General features: G+C 47.4%; 1 protein-coding gene across 2 annotated transcripts in view; it reads right to left on the reverse strand.

Moving 5' to 3' along the window:
- Positions 1–25,103, reverse strand: part of PSTPIP2 (proline-serine-threonine phosphatase interacting protein 2) — a 65,227-nt gene that overhangs the window by 28,067 nt on the left and 12,057 nt on the right. For both annotated transcript variants that reach the window (XM_067545365.1, XM_067545364.1), the window contains exons 2-4: positions 9,665–9,765; positions 2,165–2,242; positions 308–342 (exon numbers count right to left, since the gene is read on the reverse strand). In XM_067545365.1, the coding sequence (XP_067401466.1) occupies positions 308–342; positions 2,165–2,242; positions 9,665–9,765 (214 nt within the window). The remainder of the gene's footprint in view (positions 1–307; positions 343–2,164; positions 2,243–9,664; positions 9,766–25,103) is intronic.

Below are 25,103 nucleotides of genomic sequence, written 5' to 3' on the forward strand. Positions count from 1 at the left end.
TTCCCTCTCTGATCTGTCCACAAAGCGTGTTTGTGAGGATTCCTTGATGAAGGTTTGTAAAGTGCTCTGAAGATAACAGTGCAGTGTATTCTAGAATGGCACCATGCTCCTAGAAACTATGGAGTGAAAGTAACTGCTAGAGAGACTAAAACAAATCCCCAGCTAATTTGATTTAACAGTCTATTTCTGATGCAAGTGACTATACAGGTTTGCAGACTTGTGTATATTTTCCAAACTGTAGTCCACAGTCCCCAATGCAGCAGGATTTCCTGACAAATACAAAGAACAATGTTAAACAGTTACTTACGTTGCTTAAAAACTTCAAGAGCTCTCTTCAGGGTGCTGAAAAACACAGGCAGAGAGTTAAATAGTAGGAAATAGGATTGCCAGACTCACCATGCCATGTAATGGTGGCTTCACCGACAGTAGCAAGATACCCCACTTTGCTCTAACCTGGGCAGGAGCTGACCCTTTTCACATGCTGCTCACACCCACTCAGGCAATCTTTTGCGATCATGTACACTAATGGGGTATGTGTCACACACTCACACCCAGAGGAGATTTGGGCTTTTCACCATTCTGTCATTCAAGGACACGATTTGATTCCCCTATGCAGCAGCAGCACAGACTGTGGGAACAGGAGGCACTATTAACATCACTGCATATGCCAACCAACAGGGCAGTTCAGGATGATATTCCTGTGACACCCTGGGCAGCTTTAACCAATGCTTATATTATTATCATTATTCATATTTATTGGTATTATAGTAGGACCCATAGACTCCAACCAAGATCAGGTCCCACTGATGTAAGCACTGTACATAAACATAGCAAGAGGCTGTAAGATCTTCAGGGCAGGGACAAAACAGGCAAAGGAAAAGTTATTATCCCCATTTTATAGATGGGAAACTGAGGTGCTCTGACAGACATTGCAAACTCAAAAGAATATAAAATTAGCGTGCTTGCTTTAATTCCGCTTCCTTTTCTGTGACTGTGGCTAGGGTCGGCTTCACTCTAGCTAGCACAGGTAAAAGTAGCAGTGCAGACATGGCGGCATGGGCTTCAGCGCAGGCTAGCGACCCACTGGGGACCCTGGGTAAATATTTGGGTTGCTAGCCCGCACTGAAGCCCATGCAATCCAAGTCCCCACTGCCACGGAGTATGCGTACACTGCCCGTGGCACCAAGCCTCCCAGCTCAGGTCTGCAGACTTGGTACTAAAAATAGCGGATAGGCTTCTGAGTCTGAGCCACAATGTTGGGGGGGGACGGAGGGGCAGCGAAGGCTTCAACGTTTGAAGCCATGACTTCAAAGCGCTGTGGACGCAGCTATTTTTAGCTCGCAGCCATGGCCTATAGAGAGATCGCCGTTACTAGGGCTGGCTAAATTAAAGCTAGCACAGATATGCCTATCCGTGGCACAACCACACCTTCATTTGCAGTGTAGTCACAGGATGTCCTGAGGGGAAAACTGTAGCAGAAAAGGAAGTGTAGTTAACATTAAAAAAAAAAAACCCACTTAGTTATATGTTCTCTTGAGTTTGCAATGTCCTTCAGGGCATAATAGGTTCAACCTAAGCAGCCCTTCACCACCCCTAATGCTGGAATGTGTCCCAAGAAACTGGAATCTTTTAGACAGTGAATTTTAAATTATGAATTTTAGAGGGGATCTTATTTCCATTCCATACAAAGCCAGATGCAGGGGGATCTGAGCAAGTAGAGAAGACAGCCCTTCATAACATCCACACACCACTGCTCAGGAAAGCAAAGGGACCCACCCCTCAAGGCCACCCATGAAATCAGGAGGAGAACCCAGTTCTCACAACTCCCAGCCCCTGCTCCGACCACTAGACTGCAACATCTAGTCTCGACTTCCGTTAAGTAGTGTTAGTTTCTGGATAATAGGAAGTTGGTTTACTGGAAAGCTAAAGCCATGGATCCCAGTTACAGGCAAGGGTAGGACTTACAGCATGATTCTCGTTCACAAGGATTTGATTTTAGAGAGGGTTTTTTTCCCTGTAACATCAATACTAAATTTCAACCTCCTTCTACCATGCACTACCTTCTTTGGATTCGACATCACAGTGCATTCCATCAGCATTCCACATCAAGGCAGCTTTTGTTATGAACACACACACACACACACACACACGGGTCTAAACTTACTTCAATTCTGTCTGCCCACAGGGCTTCTTCCTTGACAAGTTAATGAGCTCTTTGCCATATTTTTCTTCCACAGCTGCCCTGTTTTGAAAAGAGAGGAGGTTAGAGGACATTCACATGAAGTGCAGAGTCTGAAAGTTGCTTGCTATAAGAGTAAAGGCTGGAAGGAGAGGATGCTATAAAGATCTCTAGCTCCCAGACCTGGTACACACAATCTGCCCTGCCTCGTGCTACCATAGGGTGTTTTGCCGAGTGCTGGCCTGGTCTTAGGGTTCATGAAATGGACTGCTAACTACCTGGTCAGAACCACCAGAGGACTAATAGCTAAGGTTTGGCCAAAAAGGGAAATAAGGTCTTGTGAATTTCACCTCTCCACCCCACCCCCCGGTTTTCCAGCTGGCTGTTAGAGACAGGCGGCATGTGGTTAGTCCAAAAGAGCAGCCGCTAAGATTATGTCGTCACTGTTCACCCAATAGTCCTTTACTCCGGAGAGAATTCTGCACCAAAAAATAAAAAAATTCTGCACACGATATTTTAAAATTCTGCATATTTTTATTTGTCAGTAAATAAATGTGGAGGCCCCAGCCTGGCTGTGGGGTGCACAGGCCACTGGCTGCCTGGAGGTAAGAGACCATCCTGCCACCCCCGAGACAGAGACTCAGCCGTAAGGCTGCACCTGACCCTGACACAGCACAAGGGCCAGCCCTGCCCCAGAAAGATCCTGGGGACCTGCCCCTCTGCACCAGGCACAGAGGGACAGAGTCTCTCACGTACGCCCAGGCAGGTGAAGGTGGTTGAGGCTCAGCAGTGGGGGTCTGGGCATGGAGGGGAGTTTAGTGGGGGGCAGGTGCTGGGGGAGTGGGGCTCATTGGGGTGGGGGTTCAAGTGCAGAAGGCTCAGCGGGGGGTGGTCTGGGTACTGGGGTGGGGGTCCGGATGCATGGGGGAGGGGTTTGGCGGGGTCTGGATGTGGGCAGTGGGGCTAAGCAGGGTGGGGTTTCGGGTGCGGGGGGCTCAATGGGAGGGTTTGGGTGCTGAGGGGTGGGGGTCAGCAGGAGGGGTCTGGATATGGGGTGGGGGGAAGCATAGGGGTTGGGGGGACAGGAGAGCAGCTACCCGTACAGGGACCCCTCCCCCCACGGCTAAGGAGCAGTGGGAGACAGGAAGCGTATGGTATGTGCATGGATCTTCCTACAGCTGGAGGAGGTTTCTGAGGGTGGGTCTGTCCCAGCCCCGGCCGCTCCGTGCAGGGGACAAGGAAGTCCCATCCTCCCCTGCCCTAAGCCCAGCTAGGACTGGCAGCTGAGCCCAGCACAGCGTAGGAGACACCGGCCAGGGTGTCCTCAGCCCACCCCACCTCCCCCACACCAGGATTTACCTCTCCACCGGCTGCTCCGAGCAGCCGAAACAATACACCTGTGCTGCTGGGGAGGGGCACGGGACCACTCTTGTGGCTTGCCATTGCTTCCCCGTCAGAAGTCATTTTTCTGCAGGGAAGCAAAGAAGTCTGCAGGGGACATGAGTTCTGTGCACACGCAATGGCACAGAATTCCCCCAGGAGTAAGAGTCTTTACATCAAACTGACCTAGTCTTTCTGCTTATTTGGTACCAGTGTCTAGGCCCTGCATTGTCACATGACCACAGCCAACACTCCGATAGCACATGGCGTGATGAAGAGCTGTCTGAGTCCTGCCTTCATAGGCCAACAAACACAGAGACCATTTGGGCAGGGACTGTTCTGTCGGGCAGGTGACTTAAAAGGAGCAATCTGTGCAACCTCTTTCCCCGCTTGGGTTCCACATACAAGTTACTCATCCACATAAATTGGGAAATTGTCAATCTATGTCTGTTTGCATCACCCCCGAAACATAGGTTTTGCCCACGGGCCCACTGATGGCTTCTGTGGGTGGTTTAATCCCCAATCAAATCCTCTGACCCAGAGCCACCCACACGTTTTCACTAACCAGTTGCACAAGAGCATACACAAGTAAACAGCCTAAGCGAGGGCTGCATTAGCACCCATGATAGACCTCCCATCAGGGGCTCATGTGTAGGAGAGGGCAGGCTGGTCGGTTTCTCCCATTGAAGGATAGAGCAGATGACCTGCCATACCAAACTGTAGTTCAACTGTATTAAATATGGCTTCTTTAAGAAGGGGAAACCAAGGAAAACCATGCCTGACCACGCTCCCATCTTTACACGTTCATTGAGAAAATTCACCCGCTTGTCCTGAACTTGCCTCTTCTATTTAAAATCCCAATTCTTTCTGCACAGCCTTTTATCAGCAATATGCAAAGATTGCTTTGATACTTGCACTTCTAAGGCATTCTTTAATAGGCAGCTAAGTATCACCTCAGTTTGACAGCTGAGCCAACCACCTCACCTCTACTCCGACACAAAGAAAAATCAGGATCAGACTTGGTATTAGAACTCAGTTTGGGGACTGAACCAAAAAAATATCCAGTTTGTTTTGAACCAACAGATGCTTTGGTCGAATAAAAAAAAAAAAATTCCTTGAAAAAAGTTCGTTTTGAATCGACTGAAATATTTTGAGTAGACTCAAATTGATTTTTTTTTTCAGAATTTCAAGATGACCAAAAAAATCTGTCCCCCTCCCCCCAAAAATCACCCGATGCTATTTCCAAGTTACTGGTTCCCAGACCTGTGTTCAGACTCTGCCTCCTTTGAAGCTCAAAGGACAGCTCCCCCTGTATTTGGGGTTACCCCAATGAGGTTTACAGGGGCTACATCTGTTAAATGGATAGAAAATTTGGCCCGAAAAGCTCCAGTGGGACTTTTTCATGGATCAACATCTGTAAGGGGTCTTTGGAATAGAAACAAGTTTTAAAAACAACAACATCTGAAGCAGGACCTTAGTCCTGGAGTTGTCACCCACCAAGACAGCTGTTAAATATGGCATGTCCCAGAGGCTACATGACTTCTGAGATATCATACTAGCCTCTCCTCTCTGGAGGAAGACAGAGTTTGAACCCTTGGATAGACCATAGAAGTAGTGTTTGGTCACCTTATTCTAGGCCCAAATGGACATTTACAATTGATATGAAACCAATACACACACTCCAAGTGTATTAAAAATGTAAAGATCCCCTGAAAATTAGGCAGCTACTTAATTTTATATGTATCCTATTGCTTGCCAAAGCTGTGACCTAATAATATCAGTTGTCTTTAATATCCCCATGGCTTCCTCTTGAAAGAGAAGTGTAAAACCATCAGATAAGCCCAGTGTGATGGAGCACCACACAGTGACCATGGATGCTCCTGAAGAACTATGTGTACAGAGGGCTAAGTATCAGGAGGATCTTCTGACTCGCGTCTGCAATCTTCCCCTGAAAGGATAGTACAGTGAAAACCTGCTGCAGCTGGGATAGGAGATATGAGGAGGAGGGGAACTGTAGCAGAGTTGCTCACTGTAGTTCCTTGGTTGGAGCTGTAGTTTCACTCCCCACTGAGGAGACCTCAGGTGGAATCCTGCCTCCAGCTGTGGGCACCACACTTCAGGAAAGATGTGGACAAATTGGAGAGAGAGTCCAGAGGAGAACAACAAAAAGGATCAAAGGTTTAGAAAATCTGACCAATGAGGAAAGGTTGGGCAGATTGAGTGGGGACCTGACAAGAGTCTTGAAATAAGTTAAGGACCATTATAAAGGGAACGGTGATGAATTGTTCTCCATGTCCCCTGAAGGTAGGACAAGAAGTAATGGGCTTCATCTGCAGCAAGGGAGATTTAGATTAGATATTAGGGAAAAATTTCTAACTCTGCAGGTAGTGAAGCTCTGGAATCGGCTCTCAAGGGAGGTTGTGAAATCCCCATCATTGAAGGCTTTTAAGGACAGGTAAGAGAAACACCTGTCAGGGATGGTCCACATCACAAAAAGGCACCAGCTGGCAACTTTGTTTTAGCAGAAGGTCCGAGGACTGAGTGGATCACGGAGGCTGAACAAACCCTTATTCCATAGATGTGGTCCCTCCAGGTCAGGTTTGAAAGCTATTGGTGGGTTGAGAAAACTCGTCTTGCAACTTGACCGTACCTGTGCATAACGAGGAATTTAGTCTCCAGCGCTGCCCATACAGCATCTTTCGCCAACACTATATTTGTGCTAAATGAGTTAAAGAGATTAAAAGATGATCTCTTCCTCTGCAGCCATTTAATCCTTGAAGATACCTACAACTATTATTTAAACCTCACAACCTTCAGGGAGGGTAGCATTATACCCATCTTCTAGATGATGAAACAGACAAAGAAGGTTTAAATGATTTACCCAAGGTTACACAACAAGTAAGCAACAGGAACAGAAACGAAAAGACCAAAATTAAGTCCCACGCTGCTTCTCCTGCACATTTAAGTGTAACAACACAGAGATGCCGGATGCCAAAAAATGCTTGTTGGATAGCCTGTAAAAACACACAATTCCACAAATTGCATATATACTTTTCAGTACAACTATAAGTCTTTCTAATTCAGCATACATGCAGCCAGTATCCCCAATGTAGGTGAGTAAAAGATGCCCAGGGCAGAGGTATGAACACCCACGCACAAGAATTTAAGGAAAAATAAAAAATATTTACCGGCGATATCCCAATTTTTATTTTTAAACTGACACTGCCAAGACCAAAAATTGGCCCTAAAATTCCAGATAGCATATTAGAAAGTCAGTAGAGCCCCTGAAAAATAAAGAGCAACCATTCCAAAACAATCTGGGATGCACACAGCTCCAGTTTACAGGCATACATGCCAGTCTTTAGAGACTCCAACATTTATAACGGCCATGAAGCCAGCTTACATATTCCTGAGCTGGAAACGTAGGCTGACATAAGAAAGCTTTTTCGTTTGTTGTGGTGGATCGTCATTGAAATACTTCACAAAGCCACAGGGTGAGACTCTAGTGAGAATAGTTTCAAGCAGACTTCCTGCCCCCCCTCAACGTTTTCCATAAAATGCCATCTGCCTACTTGCCCTAATCTGAGAGAAGGAAGGGCCAGTAGTTATGGTATAATTCTGGAACTTGGGACACCCGAGTTCAATTCTTTGCTCCATCACATGTTTCCTGGGGGATGCTGGGAAGTCGCTTCAGTTCCCCCTGGAGAATGTATAAAATATGGATAATAGCACCTCCGCGCTCACAAAGGGATTGTGAGGCTACAAACGTTAAAGAGTCATAGATTCTAAGGCCAGAAAGGACCATTGTGACCATCTAGTCCAGAGGTCCTCAAACTGTGGGGCACGCCCCCTAAGGGGACATGGAGGAATGATCGGGGGCACGGCAGGGCTGGGTCAGCCTCCATAGGGGACAGGGAGGAAGCACCACCCTGCCCTGCTCTGCCCCCATCTCGGCTCCGGCACACTGGTTCCAGCCCCAGGATCACAGCTCAGCCCCGGCCCTGACTGTGTCTCACAGCCCCCACCGTGGCCCAGCTCCCAACTGCGACTGGGGTGGGGGTGTGGATTGGGTAAGGGGGGTGCAATCAAAAGTTTGGGGCCCACTGATCTAGTCTGACCTCCTGTATAACACAAGCTCTAGCACTATCTCAAAAATAAGTCCTAGAGCAGATCTTTTAAGAAAACATCCAACGATCACTGTAGTATCTGAACACCTCACAAAGGGAGCCATTGATCAACTGAACCTTGAACTTCCCATGCAGAGAGTCGTCCCATGGACTACTACAGGAGTTATAGGCACATAAGGGCTGCAGAATCGAACACCGGGCTTGGGAGCAGACATTACATTTAATTGGCACAGGACTTCAAGCACAACACACACAAGACCAACCTCAGGAAGCATAAAAATGTGTGTTCCATACAGGCCAACAAGGAAGATTTTTACATTGTCGGTGGATAGTGAAAGACAGAAAAACCAGATGGGGAACAGCAGATAAATATATTACCAACCCACTTCCTAATCATGACTAAGGCCATGTCTATGCTAGTGAGCTTACAGCAGCAAAGTTCTACTGATGCAGCTGCGCCACTGTAAGATTGCTCATGTAGACCAGATAGCAAGTGTGAAAAATGGGGACAGGAGGCAGGGGGTAATAGGGTCCATGTAAGAGAAAGCCCCTAATATTGGGAAAGTCCCTATAAAATCGGGACATCTGGTCACGCTCTCCTGCTCCTTTCATTGGAATCCAAACTTCTGACCAAGTGGCAGGGCCCCTTTGAGGTTGCCCGACGATGAGGGCCAATGGAAATCCAGCTGCCAAGGTGATGGAAAGAGACCGGCATGTACCATGTCAACCTCCTGAAGGCCTGGAGGGCCAGGGAAGGCCTGTTTATTAACCCATTCCCCCCAGAGTCTGAATTAAGACCCTAGTGAAGGGGCCACTGGAGTCAGGATCAGTCACAATGGGACCTGAACTCAGCCCCAAGCAGCAAGGACAACTACAGCAGATTGTACGGATCTTCCCAAATGTTTTATCGGCTCCCCCTGGGCGTACAATGATCATAAGCCACCACATTGCTACTGTCCCAAGACAGAGGAGTGCGACAACCACCAACCCCTCCCCAGTAAAATATGGGACACCGTCTGGACAGATTTAGAGACCATGTTGGATTTGGGAGTGGCGGAGAAGTCACAGAGCAAGTGGCGGAGCCCAATAATCTTGGTCCCAAAACCGGATGGGACCATTTGCTTTTGTATTGATTTCCGGAAGGTCAATGCCATCTCGCGGTTTGACACATACCCCGATGCTGTGGGTAGAACTCCTGGAACAACTGGGGGGAGGTGGGGAGCCAAGTTCCTATCTACACTAGACCTGACAAAAGGGTACTGGCAAATACCCCTGATGCCAAACTTGCGAGTGAAAACAGCCTTCCCCATACCCTTTGGCCTGTATTAGTTCATGATGATGCCGTTTGGACTTCATGGCGCCACCGCTACCTTCCAGTGGTTAATGAACAAGGTTTTGCAGCCCCCCAATCAGTATGGCACCACATATATTGACGACATCGTGGAATACCGTGCCAGTTGGGAAGATCACCTCCAGCACCTCTCCAACATGCTAAAGGCCCTTAAGAAACCATGCTCACGGCAAACCCAGCCAAATGTCAGCTCCGGCAGAAGTAACATACCTAGGGTATACGATCGAAGGAGAGAAACTGCGGCCTTTGTGGATAAAGTACAGGCCCTGCGGGACTGACCCTCCCTGGGTAGTCCACCCTCTGTCAGCCATTGGCCTCACAGCCCTGCAACCAGGGGCTGCCATCTTGACTGTGAGCATTAGGCCACACAGCTCTGCGAGGAAAGGCAGCTGTGCTGAGTCAGGCCACTAGACCTTACCACCCTGAGGCTACAGGTGGATTTAGCCTCCAGGATACAACACCCTGTCCCCTGCCCAAAGGGGGGACAGGGAGGACTCACTCCACAACCCAGTGTGGACTTATCCCACAACAGGTGTGTTTTCTCACACCTCTGGGCGACGTAAGGTTTACTGACGAAAGTGGTAGTGTAGACAATCCCTCTGTAGGTGTTTAGAGAAAGTGCTGTACCTTTCTTTCAGAAAGTCTTCAAACTCCTTGCAGTTCTTCCTGCCATTATTCAAGTGTTGAATGATGCAGTCATAACCAGCTGTGCTCGTTATATCAGTACTCTGCAAGCACAAATAAAAAGCATGTCACATGTGCACCAATACAGTTCATTGTCAGTATCACCTGTTGTTGGAGTTTGCGCCATAAGATGCTCACAGTTTAGCCATTTCTAATGCTTCGTTTCCTTTCCAACTCTTTCTGCTGTGTCTGCAGAATATATAAAATGAGATCCTTTTATTCTGGACTGAGGAAGGTCCCAGTTTGAGAAAACCTGTGGCCCAGAACAAGGATCTATGCTGGCTTTCAGGGAAATGTAACAGCCAAGCTTAAATACTATGGAGATCTAGTACAGGGTCTTGCACAACGGAGCCCCAATCTTGAGTGGGATTTGTAGGTGCTCCTGGAGAATTAATAATAAAAATGTTCTCAACTCACAAAGGCACAACTTATCAAAGGTAATTATATGGCCACCATCACATTCTATCTTTAATGTATGCACCCTCACAAGACCCCTGTGAAGGAGGGCAGTGCTATTTTACCCCTTTTAAAAAGAGGGACCTGAGGCTCCGACAGGCTAAGGAACTTGCCCGAGGTCACACAAGAGGTCTGTGGCAGAGCAGGCATTGAACCAGACTCTCCCAGGGCCTAGGTCAGTGCTCTAACCACCAGATCTTCCTTCCTCTACATAAGGAGCCCGAAGCAGATGCTGCAAGCCACATCTGAATGGAAGATGTTCTCAGCTGAAAGGATAGCTCTGTGTAGCGTGGGTGAGAGTTTAAACCGGTTGAGAAGAGACAAACATATGGACAGAGTATCCGGAAACAAACAGTGGGAAAAGGAAGCAGTGGCAGGATGGGTAGGAAGTTTGCAGAAAGAAACTAGAAGCCACAACCACACAAATAACAGGAAGCCTAAAGTGAAAAGAAGAAGAATATCAAGACTATGGTTCAGGAAACGGTTCAAAACCAAGATAAGAGATCATTGGAGGGGAAAGGAATTTCTAGAGGGTCCCAGCGTGTACTGTAGGGCGCCATGTGGCTGGGCCCTCCTCGCCCTTGGGGTTCCCCCTCTGTACAAAGGACTCACAGCCGTCTGCATTGCAGTCACCCGTGCTCATTGATTTACAGTGCACACACAGTCAGTTTCCCAGTCCCTGCCCCGGGCACTCTAGGGGCTCGGAGGCCCAGGGTTGCTAACCCCTCCTGGCTGGCAGGCTGGCTGACTCGCAGTCCTCCCCACCCTGCTTGGCCATGCCTCCCCTCCTGGTTCCCTGAGCTGGCCTATATACCCTCCCTGGCAAGGTAGCTAGCTGTTCCCCCTTTGCCTCATTAGTCAGGGCTCTGGCTTAGCCTCATCAGTGTGCTCAGCTGTTGTCTGCTCCCCTTTTAGTGCTTGGCTCTGCTGACCTGCACTGCCTCAGCCCAGCCCACTGGGTAAGGGGCGACAGGGGCAGCTGAGGGGGTTACCACCCTCCACTCCGTCACACACCTCCCCCCTTTAATGAACCACCTCCTTCACCCAACTCCACCTCTCTGTGGCCGGCCATACGGGGTGCTACAAGGCAACCAATTCTCTTCCACCCGGGGATGCACGGGGTCTTTTTCCTGGGGATCACTCCTGGCTTGCTCCACCCATCCTCCATGCGGACACTCTTCCCCTCTATGTCCCTTCAGCCCACAGATCCAGCACTCGGAGCCCTGTGTGGGTCGCTCCTTTCCCTTTCCCTGCTCCCCTAAGCTTCCCTGCTGGGGTTTCTTATCGGCCTTCTCCTCTCCTCAGGCCTCCTGGCCGGTTAGGCCCTCAGACCCCTTGGGTATCGTCGGGGATTCCACGGGAGTAACGCCTGTGGGTCCCCGCCCTGCTGGGTCCAGGCACTGCTTCCACTGATGCCCATTCCCCCCACAAGCCCAACATTCCCATGCGCTCGTGGGCTCTGAGGGGTCTGGGCTACCTGTCCTCTCCTCCTTGTTGGTTTCCTGTCCCCTTCCCTCTCTCTCGGGTCCTATTTGCTTTTTCCTCTCATTGACTGTGTCTAGGGATCTTGTCTTCCGAGGGGCCCTGCGCTCTCTTATTCTCTCCTTCCTTCTCCCAGAGGCCTCCCTGTCCTCCCAACTCCCTGGGAGGGGGTCCCCAGTTTGTCCCCAGCAGGACTGGGTAGGGTAATCCCCCCCCACTACCCTAACCTGCTGCTAGTTAAAACGCTCTTTCACCCCGAAGGGGCCCCTGTGCCATCGGATATTACTTGGTGTCCCCATGGATACACCGTACCTCTACCCTGGCACTACCCATCACGACTTCACCAGCCCCCGCCGGATCAGCAACCGGGTGGAGGTGGGATCCACCAAACCCCATTGGGGTTTTCTTCCCCCCCCGATGGGTATGGTGGCCAACGGCTTCCCCCTCAGTCTTCCCTGGCCACCAGCCCACCCACAAAAGTCTGCTAGTCCACATTCCATATCGGGGCAATCCTGCTTCTTGTGACCAGGGCGGACACACTGCCAACACGTCAGTTCTTGGCCCCAGCCACTCCCCCGCTCAGGTCCTTTCTTGGGCATAGGCCCCGGGGTCCTTCCCCCTGGTTTCAAGTCCTTGGCGGGTTTCGCTACCTTCCTAGGCACCTCCGCCTCCACATAATCTTCCATTAGCCCAACAGCCTCCGCCACTCAGCCTAGCAGATGCCATTGGACCCATACCCGGACAGTTTCTGGTAGGCTTTGAAGACACTGCTCCAGAATTATGGTGTCTAAACACTTCTTCCACCGTCTGGCTGGCTGGTCACAGCCACCGGGTAGCCCAGTCCATCAGCCTCTGGGTAAACGCCCGGGGCTGTGGGCTTCCAGTCCACTTGGCCATTTGGAATTTTTGGTGGTACTGTCTGGCCAAGAGTCCGACCCGGTCCAGTATGGCGGCTTTCACGGTGTCATAGTCCCTGACTTGGGCCTTCCCTAAGGCCATATAGGCAGCTTGTGCCTCAACCCCCTAAATATGGGGCAAGGCGCAGGCCCAGGTCACCCTCTCCCAGCCGGCTGCCGTCACCACCATCTCAAAAGTCCCGAGGAATGCATCGGAGTCATCACTTGGGCCCATTTTAGAGTCCCCGGCCTGCTGTTCTGACTCTTTCCCCTGGCAAGATAGCCAGCTGTCCCCCTTTGCCTCATTTAGTTCTTGGCTCCGCTGACCTGCACTGCCTCAGCCCAGCCCACTGGGTTAGGGGCGACAGAGGCAGCTGAGGGGTTTACCACCCTCCACCCTGTCACAGTACACACGTGCAAGAGGCAGGACAGAGAAATAAGAGAAGTCGCAGCAGCGCTGTCTGCACATGGCAAGGATTTCAACACTGCAAACGCAACTGCTGTATGTCAAGGAAATGAAACTCGGTGATGGCTAGAGAGTGAGGGATCCCCTGTAGATCAGGTGAACAGCTGGGCTGGAACAGCAGAAGGGCCCATGAGATTATGTACATCAGTGCCAGTATTTAGAGTGGTCTGAAAAAAGTCGGGGGTTACCCTGGGAGCAACAGGTTTGCTAAAGACCGAGCTTAAAGTGCACTCGTCGGCGACATGGCTGCTTTTTTAAAATTTATTTTTGCCCAGTCTGTGGCCTTCCCCCAAGCACTGGTTAGCACCCGGCTACGGGCAGCATGTTCTGTTTGTAGCCTACAGCATTAGAGAACACGAGGCATCTGTAACAACCCCTGTCAGGGAGGAAGAGCCCCAGCAGTCCTGCCCCCTGCAATCTCCAGGCACGTCTTGGAATGCAAATATCCCCAGCTGCACCAGGCAACTGCATGCTGACACAATGAGACTTTTAGTGCCTTACTTAGCAGCAGCGGTACTTCAACCTGGTCCTGGCTGGCCGAGTGCTAAGACTGCACAGGGTCTATGGCCAGCCCGGGGAGGGATGAAGCAGGTTTATATGTCTGGGGCTGCACACCCTCTCCGTGCTCCCCCGATAGCATGGCATGGTGCAGCAATGACTCTGCCTCTGTTTCCCTCCAAGTCTTTCACTGCTCCACCTTGTCTCCAACATCTTCCAGGCGGAGGTGACTTAGCCCTCCAGCTCGGTCTTGTAACAGTTCCGTTCCTCCCGGGGTACCCAACGGCTAAAATAATCACAAAGAAACATAAGTTTTTCCCTTCTCTGAGGGAGGTCCTGATAGGCAGCAGCCTTCCTCAGTTCCTGGCCCCAGCCAGCCCGCCCTCCCTCGGATAGAATTCAAAATCTGCTGCCCATCCCAACCAGACAGCAGCTGGACTGGGCTCTCCCTTTTTAGCTCCTCTCTCAAAGCCTGCCCCCTGCTTTAGGGATTGTAGGGCAGGATTGGGTGGGACCTGAGCCGCCCATTAAGCCTTTCCTGACTCATCTGGGGTTTGCACATCCCATCACAAAGCCATTTTACAGAACCATGCGTTTGTAAGACCTTTATAGACCCATTTCCACCCAGTTGAATCTGGCCAGTAAAACAGTGTTTGCATCCAGCTAGCAAAAAAAGCAGATGGAGCCTAGATTAAGAACATAAAATCTGCCAGACTGGGTCAGACCAATGGTTTATCTAGCCCAGTATCCTGCCTTTTGACAGTGGTCAGCACAGACTTCCGGGGGCGTGTACAGAACAGGGCCTGGCCTTGCCTTTCCATCACCCTTCTTCACCCTACACCCTTCCCTCCTTCACCCTTGCCTTTCCCTCCTGGCTTCCAGGAGTCAGAGGTTTAGGGTCACCTCGAGCATGGGATTGTGTCCTTGACCATCTTAACTAACAGCCCTTGATAGAGCTATCCTCCATCAACTTATCTCATTCTCTTCTGAACCCATTTATACTTTTGGCCTTCACAACATTCCCTGGCAATGAATTCCATAGGTTAACGGTGTGAAGAAGAACTTCCTCACTTTGTATTAAATCTCATTGGGTAACCCCGGTTTTGTATTTGTGCAAAGGGTAAATAACACTTCCCTATTCACTTTCTCCACGATTGTATAGACCTCTATCATATCCCTGTTCAGTCATCTCTTTTCTAAGCTGAGCAGCACTAATCTTCCCCATATGGAAGCCTTTGTTACCTTTCTCTGAACCTTTGTTACCTTTCTCTGAACCTTTTCCAGTTCCAATATATATTAAACTGGGTGGCAGCATCTAGGAGTCCCATGCAACTCTCTGAAAGTTCAGATCCAGAAATCCCCCTCCCAGTGTATATTTACAGGGCAGGTGTTAGGGCGCGCAAAACTTTGTGACAAGAAATCAGTATAGTTTGACAAGAGCAAGGTCCTAAAAGCATTGCTAAGCTTTTGCAGCAAGTAAAGCAAGAGTTAGGCCTCTCAGGAGCAGAACCCAGACACTGCCCTCTGCCCGACCTCGGGCCGAAGGAGGAAGTGCCTTGGGGTCTGAAGAGTCCTGAGACGACCACATACACCTGGTGATGCTTGATAAGCTAAGTGATTCCTGTTTTTGGTAATAATAAAGTAAAAGTAAGGCTATGATTAAATTCTTTTGAAGTAAACAACTAACATCACTTTATTCCAGAAAGTCCCTAGCTAACTACCAATAGACTAATAGCAACTAAGTGTTAAGGCCCAATCCCTACTGGGATTGAGATATACGTCATGTATTACTGGGTAAGGCTTACTGCAAGTTGAGGAGGGAAAAAGGGTATATCAGACCCCGGGAGCCTCCCCAAGTTGAGACTCTCCGTGGATCCGTGGAAGCGCTAGCGGATGCCTCGGCCAGGACGGTTCCCCAGTCGCCACTCGCTTATCAGAACGAAGAATGGGTCTCCTCGTTCTTGCATTGGTAAGCGCCCCTGTACCCGCTTAGATAAATCTCACTTCACTGTTTACTAATTGTTGCTGCTGCTGCTGTTGCTCAGCCAATGACAACAATAACCATAGTAATGAGCGTGGGCACTTCCCCTTAGTGTAATATGTCCATGCATACCTGCAAGTTGTTACCTTATATCCTTGTGGTTGATTGTGCCTGCATTTTACTCCATGTATTAAGACTTGTGTCCTTCTATTCCCCTATCGGTCTATCTATATCTTCCTATCTGTTGTCTCTTATCTTATACTTAGATTGTAAGGCCATTGGAGCAGGGACTGGCTCTGCTCAGGGTTTTGTTCTGGTCTCTGGCTAGGACTCCCACGCATTACGGCAGTACAAACAAATAATAACACATACATACACCCACATACGACCCCCACTGTTTAATACAGAGGCTCCTCTGTACAGACCTATTGGAGGTGAAATAGTCTCCACAGCCCCACACGCTATGGAGCCAGTTTTCCATCAGAAACGTCATCTGCCAGCCAAACATTGCGTTGTGTTAGCTGGCAAGAAACAATTCACATGGGATGCAACAGAGATTTCCTTTCCCCCAGGCACTAAGTCACCACTAGGGCTGATTGGGAATTTGTCATTGGAATGATTTTTCAACAGAGAATTCTCGTTTCACAAAATTCTTGATTTTTTTCCACGGAGAAGATCAAAATTATGGCCTCTGGGGTGGAAGGCTCTTGTCAATTTCACTCCCACCTGCAGGGAGACGGTGAAATTGACAAAAGCCTTCTAGACAGGCAGCTGAGAAGCACCAAAAAAAAAATTCTGTTTCAGTTCTCTCAAAGCGAAATGTTTCTGGAAATCCCATCCTGTAAAAAATTTTGAATTTTTTGTCCCGATTCAGGAAGGTTTTTTTCCCCAAAATTGTGAATGTTTTGCAGAGAGGGTTTTCTATTTTCCAGACACCGCTAATGTAATGAAGCTCCAAAGATCTGGGAGATCAAGATCTGGATCAAGATCAAGATCTGGGAGATCAAGATCAAGGAGCCCCGAGATCCAGTGCTTAGATACAGCTGTGAGAGAAGTGTTAGAACAGCTGATAGATGAGACAAAGACAGCTGTCTTCTTTTATCACACAGATTTTCCATCAAGCCAATAGGCCAACTCAGAGCTGGAGCTGGCACTCATTTTATTGCATGATGAATGGGCATGATCAAAACTGTATGACCTGATATTCGTTTGCCAGTATCCCAGAGAAGAATTTGTAAAGTGTCCCCATTATATGCTCTTGTGAACAGAAGTTAATATCACTAATGCTCTGATATTGCTAGCATTCAGCTTCCTTAGCAATAAGAGACGTGGCAGGCAGGCAGAGTTGTAGGAAAGAAATCTTTATTGACTATGCATAGTGACCAGTGCCACATGCTGAGAGGCATGTGTTTGTCCAGTAGCTGCCTGCATTCCTGAGTCCTTTATGTCACACCAAACCATTCCCCTCCTGAAACCAGACCTGTTTTTCATATCTCACCCACCACATTACATTCCAGCACCTCAATGTGCAGTGGCAGTCAAAAAAGCTAACACAATGCAAGGAACCATTAGGAAAAGGCTAGATAATAAACAGATGCCACTCTATAAATCCATGGTACGCCCACACCTTAAATACTGCATGCAGTTCTGGTCAGTCCATCTCAGGAAGACATATTAGAATTATAAAAGCTACAAAGAAGGGTAACAAAAATGAGTAGGGTATGGAACAGCTTCCATACGAGGAGAAATTAAAAAGACTGGGACTGGTCAGCTTAGAAAAGAGACAACTAAGGGGGGAAATAATAGAGTTCTATAAAATCATGACTGGTGTCAAGAAAATGAATAGGGAAGTGTTATTTACCCTTCACATAACGCAAGAAATAGGGTCACCTGATTAAATGAATAGGCAACAGATTTAAAAGAAACAAAAGGAAGTGCTTCTTCACACAGCACAGAGTCAACCTGTGGAACTTGTTGCAGGGGGATGCTGTGAAGGCCAAAAACATAACAGGGTTAAAAAAAAAAAAAAAAAAAAAAAAAAAAAAAAAGAATGAAATAAGTTCATGGAGGATAGGTCCATCAATGGCTATTAGCCAAGATGGTCAGGGATACAACCCCATGCTGAGTGTCCTTAAACCTCTGACTGCCAGAAGGTGGGAATGAACCACAGAAGCATCAATCACTCAAAATTGCCCTGTTCTGCCTATTCCTTTTAAGCACCTGGCACTGGCCACTGTCAGAAGACAGCATACTAGATGGACAGCCTACTGGCCTGACCCAGTATGGACATTCTTTTGTTCTTATGAAAAACATGCTGAGATAGCAATAACCAGGATCAAAAAGGTTATCAGCTGGTTTTCAAATTTGTTAGACCCTTTGGTTACATAAGCAGAGGGGATGAGTGAATTACAGCAAGTTAAACTGACTTTAAAACCAAAACTAAGCAGCCAATTCCTCTGCCATGTGATCCGCCATCAGTGGATCAAACCCATCCCTGATTTAAACTTTAGTGGTCAATGTGACATCTGTTCTTATTCCAGCCGTGTGGGTTTCACAGCACAAACTCAGTAGAGAGAACAGGTATTTGCTGCAGGGGCTGGAGATGAGACAAGCAAACCTTTTCAATAAATAACATTCTGAGCAAACTCCGGTCTCCCTCTGTGCTGGTACACAGTGTGGGGAAAAAAGGCTGATGGGAAGAACCTATTCCCAATTTCCCACATGAAGATGCAAAACAATCCCTCCCCAGCGCTCAAAGAGCAGGCTGACTTTTTTCTTTAAACAAAACTTTTTCAATTTAAAAAAAGAAAGTGGCCTTTTTCAAGAAATATATTTTTGTGAATGGTTTGTTCATTTGTTTTTAATGGTCAGACCTTTGCTATTTTTCTGTTCCCATCCTACATGCTACTGAAAGCCATTTAGACCCACCACACAAAGTTTCACCATCAAACAATTCCAGTGAAATCCTCCCTGAACTTGCAGTTTTGCTGAATGTCTGTGATGAATGTGGTCAACTGCAGAAGTGGTGTGTCAGCACAACGGGAAGTCCCCCCTTCCACCGAATCATAGAAATACAGAACTGGAAGGAACCTTGAGAGGGAATCTAGTCCAGCCCCCTGCACTGAGGCAGGACCGACCATGTAAACCTAGGCCAGGGGTAGTCTGCAGACTGCAGGCCAAAGCTGGACCACCAGATGCTTTTGAATGGACCGTGAAATCTTTTTATTTACTTATCATCATTATTGTTACTTTTGTATTATTTTCTCTGGAGTCTGGACCTTGTCTCTTCCTTGACCAAGAAATGTGGACCTTAACAAAAAATAATTGTTTATCCTGACCCAGTGTTAATCTAGCCTGACAGGTGTTAATCTAGCCTGTTCTTAAAATCCTCCAGTGTTGGGGATTCCTTGACCACTCTCGGAAGCCGATTTCAGAGCTTAACTATCCTTATAGTTCAAAAAATTTTCCTAATACCTAACCTAATTCTCCTTTGCTGCAGATTAAGCCCATTGTTTCTTGTCCTATCTTCAGTGGACATGAAGAACAATTGATCACCGTCCTCTGTATAACAGCTCTTAACATGTTTGAAGACTTTTCTCAAGTCCTCTCTCATTCTTCTTTTCTCAGGACTAAACATGCCCAACTTTTTTAACCTTTACTCATCAGTCAGTGTGACAGAGTACACCCCTACGCTAATATAATTATCTTTGTACAAAGTATGCCTTGTAAGATATCATTTGAAAGCTCATAATTTGCTGGTCAGTATTGTCCTGGTAAAATGTGTGTGGCAACACTGTTAATGTGAAGTTATAAGATTCTTTGTATAATGTTAACACATGTTCCAAACCTCAGAACTCTGCCCAAACTAAGGTTGGCAACCAGGTGTGTCCTAAACAAAGGAATGTATGCTCTACTTAATTTGCATTTAAGCAGTAAACCAAGTCATCAAGAAGGAAGGAAAAGAAAGAAAGATGAAACAAGTGAGGAAAAGCCACCAGGGAATATTGTTCCACATAAACTCTCTGTCTCCTAGTGCACAGCTGGAAAGGTTTTCAAAAGGGGGACAAACTATAAAAAGGAGGGACAAACACCCCAAAGCACCCGTTTCTTTTCTTGCCCACTGAATTCACTGTACCCGAAGGGACAAAGAAAGCATTTGTTGGACTCTGGGAAAGAAGGGGTCCTGACCTACATCTCTTGGTCAGTAAGACTGCTGTAACATGGGGTGAGAAACGTTGCTTGAATCTAATGTAACTTGTTATGTTAGCTATTAGTAAATCTTTTGTCTCTAATTTCCTTGTAACCATTTCTGACTTTTATGTCTCATTACTTGTACTCACTTAAAATCTCTCTCTTTGTAGTTAATTAACTTGTTTTATTGTTTTATCAAATCCAGTGTCTGGGTAATTCCATTTGGGGTGACAATTTATGTGCATATTTATTCCCTTCAAGGAATAACTGACTCAAAAGAAATGTTCTGTCCAGGATAGGGGTGGGTAGTAGAGGACATATGTTTCTGGGGGTGGGGGAATCTAAGATGGGGGTGTGTTAGTATGTGTTAGTATACCCTGCAGTATAACCCAGATTGGTAAAAGCTAGAGTGTAACCCAACTGTGGCTGGTCGGCTGCGGTTACACACAGACACTCAGGGTGTGGCTTGCATGTGGAAGGCTGTTTATGAGTGGCCCAGGTGGGAACTACTTCTGCAAGACATTGTAAGGCACCCAAGGTTGCAGGGCAGGGGTGACACAGCTGCTCATTCATCTGGATTTTGCCCTGGTATGTCAGTGTCAGGTTTGCTAAACGTTTTATCATTTTTGTTGCCCTCCTCGGGACTCTCTCCAATTTGTCCACATCTTGCCCAAAGTGTGACACCACAACTGGACACGGTACTCCCACTGAGGGCTCACCATGCCTATAACAGCGGGACAGTTACATCTCACGTCTGACATACGACATTCCAATTAATACACCCCAGAATGATATTAGCCTTTGTCGCCGCTGCATCATATTGTTGACTCATATTCAATTTATGATTCACTCTAACCCCCAGATCCTTTTCCGCAGTAATACCACATAGCCAGTTATTCCCCACTTTGTAGCTGTACATTTGATTTTTCCTTCCTAAGTGTAGTCCTTTGCACTTATCTTTACTGAATTTCATCTTGTTGACTTCAGACTAATTCTCTCAATTTGTGGAGTTCATTTTGAATTCCAAGCCTCTCCTCCAAAGTGATGGCAACCCCCGTCACCTTTGTGTCATCCACAAATTTTATAAGCACATTCTCCACTCCATTATCCAAGACATCAGTGACGATATTGAATGGTACCAGACACAGAACAGACCCTTGCGGGACCCCCACTAGGTACATCCAACCCATCACGGCAACATATAGTGATCTAGACCAACACGCCCAGAATTAGTTCGCTGGAAAGGCCCTGTGTGCGCAGAAACAAATATCCATATACTTCCCCTTTTCATCTTGAGAGGCTGTTTGTTCTAGGGCTTAGCCCAAGGGGACTCAGAAAGATTATAACAGAGACTCGATTTGAAATACAAAAAACTTACAGACCCTGCATCGGGAGCCATTATTGCCACTGCACGCTAATAAACACCACAACTGAGTGTTTCCAGATGCATTTGGATTCTAATCAAAGGTTAGTTAAGCCAAATTCCTCCTGATGCTTTGGGATGCACGCAGGCACGTGCCAAGCCATGGGATAAGGGACATCCCATGTGAGCGGACCAAAAGTTAGGCTGGAGACACTTTCACTGGTAAATCATCAGGTCTACGCGACATGCTAAAGGCAGTTATAGTGACGTGACAATTGAGATAATAAGCTCCTATAAAAAGATTGCAGGATGTGCCTAGCACACCCTGATTACACTGCCACTGGGGGCAGTCAGATAAAAGTCTGGCCTCAGGTTACGATGGTGTAAATTCAGAGCAACGGTTGGCTTCCAACGGCATTACTCAGCTAGCGCTATGATGCTGCAGCTATTGCCCTTGTTGATGCCAGCAAACTTGGGAATCCTCCTCTTCTGAATCTGAGCTCCATTTGCCTCTCCTCTGTGGGGAGCTGGGCGTCACTTTTCGGAGCAGTGTGGGTGGCGCGCTCCTGTTTTGTAAAAATCTCCTCTTCCGCAGAGAAGGATTTGCTACTGAAAGATTTTGGAATCAGTTTGTCAATAACCAAAGGGCTTTCCACAAAGAAGGGTTACTTATTAACAAGAACACAGCCCCCCTCTGAGTAGCACGGCCAGCTTTTTAACCAGACCAACGCTGAATTCTAAGCAACAACCAGAACGACCACCAAGGGCTGGCTGCTGGAAGAGGACACGTTAGAAAACCACTTAGACGGGCTTTCACGGTGACAACATGCTCAGAAGCAGTTTGAAGCACTTGTCAAGTGTCTGTGGCATGCCTGTGGTTGGCTGTGTAGCAGCGGCAATCCATAGCCGCAGCCACAAGGAGATTATATAAAGACATTTGCTGTAAATTTTGGCTTGTTTAAAAAAAAAAAAAATACACTTTTTTTTTTTTTTTTTTTTAATTTCCTCATGAACTTGCTGAGGAACATGACGAGGTCTGATGCAGCTTTGCTGAGCGTCTGTGGAAGTTGAGTGGCTGCCTGCAGTCTGTGTAATAGCTCCCTGCAGAAGCAGTGAGTCAGTCTCTGGTGTATTGTCTGCTAGGTCAGAGATGTGGCACGCAGAGCATGGCCAGCACGTTCTAATTACAGGCCACTGATGGACTTGGATAAAAATCTGGCCTCCATGATCTGACATCTGACCTGAAATCTGACATCCGTGTCAATCCCCAGCAACTGTTGACTCCCAAGTTATTGAGGGTTTACACTGTTGTAGCTATCTGTACTCCGCTTCACAGGGCTCCCCCTAAGAGGACATCTGATTCAGAGATGCGAGAACCAAGGAGGCGGGAGTGGGGTTGGGATGCCACAAAACATTCCCCATCCCCTCTACACACTTCACGTAAAGACGCTACTTTCCAAGGGCAGTCTAAATGTTTTAAACAGTCTAACAATATGGAAGCCTGTGTTACGCAAGCCAAGACTCTCTTGTCTGAAAGTCGTGCTGCTCCAGGGAAATAAAACGCATTCAGAAATTGCTGCAGAGCTTGCCTTGTGCCAAAAGACAAACAGTCTCAAAGCTCCAAAGCGCCAAAGATCTGTTCAAAACTTGGAGACTCTGATTTTCAAGTGGATTCTAAATTGGGCAAAACCAGTTGTTCCCATCTTTGATTCACATGCAAGGTCATCGCAGGCTTGTGGGAGAGCTGCCAGCCCTGCCAACGAGTGCTTCCTTATTCAGAGTGGCCTGGCCTTTCTTTGCTTAAGTAGTTTCGGTTTAAGACACAGATCTTGTGGTTGGACTAAGAAAAGTAAAACCAGTTGCTGCTTCTTGGATGCCTGAAGCATGGTCTCCTTGTAATGTACTGGATTTGCAAGTGGCTGGCCCTCAAAGAGAATAAGGAACTGGTTATTGCTGCAGGGTAGGGAGTTCTCCTCATGCTCAAATAGTAGAGGTTGGGGGAGGGTATAGCTAAAAAAAAAAAAAAAATCCGGGTTCCAGACCCGGCTCCGTAGGTATTTGTGTTCAGCACGTTACACAGAAATTGTGTTGCTCTGCAGAGCAGGAGCTTATTCAGTGCTGAGCTCTGTTTGTACCTGAATAAAGTCAAGCCGTCTTCGGCTTTGCGGATTTGTGTTCAGTTGAGGTTTCACTCAAAGCAATTTGGGTTCAGCTAGCGGGGCTAGGATGCTGTGGAGATAGAACATCTGACCCACTGGAAACATAATAGTCCACTATTTTTCAGGACTGCAATCTCTTCCTTGAGGCTGGGACACAGAGAGAGTCCGCAGAACTCTCCGTTGGGTGACTGGACTCACAGTGTAGGTGTGGTATATTTGGAAAACTATGTTGGAATTGTAGGCTTTCACTTTAATTTGTAAGTTGTTTCCAGGTCCCACATGCCAGCCAGCGGGCTCTGTAGGAAAGCATGCAATCAAAGTCAGTCTGGAAAGAGCCAGCCTAAAACAAAGTGAGGTGAGCTGTGTCTCCCTCTCTCTGGCTAAGGGAGCAGCCTACTTTGTCTCTCTCTGGTTTTGGGTACAGTGAGTTATCATTCTGGATTCTCAAACACAGTGTTACTTTGCAACCTTCCAGCACAAGTGATTTATGTTTCTATCTGGTTTCTCTGTGCGCAGGCTGGGAACGTAATAGCAGGTATCTACTACCAGCTCCACTCAGTAGTGCACGTTACAGAGACCCGATAATGAAATAAGAAATGGAAAGATCCCCCACTCAGGGCAGGTGTCTAAGTCTCCAGCACTGTGCATTGTTCAGCTCAGGACAGCGGGATTTTTTACCCCTGCAGGTGATGTACATTGGATATCAGTGTTTGCCAGTGGGGTAAGACAGAAGATCAGCTTTGGAGGAATGGAGATGTGATTATACTAATATGGCTCAACATTTCTATTATTTCTACCTGATGAGAGACTGCTTTCTTTACACAATAAAAATACTTAGCACTTTTCATCTAGAAACTGTTGCCCGTGATAGCAGGGGGCTGGTCTTGATATCCCAGAAGATCCCTTCCAGTTCTATGTCCCTAAGTGCAAAGTACTCTACAAGATGTGGGGAAGAATCATTACCCTGTTTTACAGACGGGGAAACTGAGGCACATATTCATTAAGTGACTCAGCCCTGGTAACACATTGAGGCAGTGGCTGAAATAGAACCTAGGTCTTCTGGTTCCCAGGCCAGTGTCCTGTTCACCGAGTCCCTTATATGGTGCAGAGAGCCTTTGAATTCCCCTTCTCACAGACTGAATACAGAGATCTGCAGAATCAGGGTCAGATTAATAACATATGTCATTTCAAAGAGGATTTGACGCAAGGGCTAGAAATATTTTCCTCTGACCCCCTGAATGGCTCGTTATGAATTATAACTCATTAAACATGACACATTCCCACCCCTCCCCCAATCACCACCAGCTCTGTGCTCTGTTTTGTATGTTGTAAAAATATAACAGAGCCATTTAGAGGGATTAAAACACCCCGGATTTTAGAACAAGAAGGAAAACAGTTGCAGCACTCAGACGCATATTAGGTGAGAGCTAGGGGCAGAGTCCAATTCAGGGTCTGAATTCAGGTGCAGATTGAATTAAAGTCTCCTAAGCTCTTTTGCAAGAGAGTTTGGCTGCTTCTGAACCATAACCAGAAAACAAGCCCCATCTGGTTTTGTGTCCAACTTAGAATCAAAGCAGTAAAATCAGACTCGGATCCAGGAATTAGACCCCTCCAAAAATCCAAAGGGAGTCAAAGTCAAGAGTCTGTTCAAAGACCAGAAACAGAAGAGTGTGTAAAAATAGGGGCACATAAAATGAAGAAAGGCAGAGAGTGGGGACTCCACACTTTACTGCCAGAAGCTAGGAGTGGACGACAGGGGATGGATCACTTGATGATTGCCTCTTCTGTTCATTCCCTCTGCAGCATCTGGCAATGGCCATAGTTGGATGACAGAATACTGGGCTACACAGACCATTGGTCCGACCCCATATGGCTGTTCTTATGTTCATT

The sequence above is a fragment of the Emydura macquarii genome, unplaced genomic scaffold (assembly GCF_026122565.2).
Source record: "Emydura macquarii macquarii isolate MOO-44397 ecotype Brisbane River unplaced genomic scaffold, CSIRO-AGI_Emac_v2 contig_1045, whole genome shotgun sequence".
Lineage (NCBI taxonomy): Eukaryota > Metazoa > Chordata > Testudines > Chelidae > Emydura > Emydura macquarii.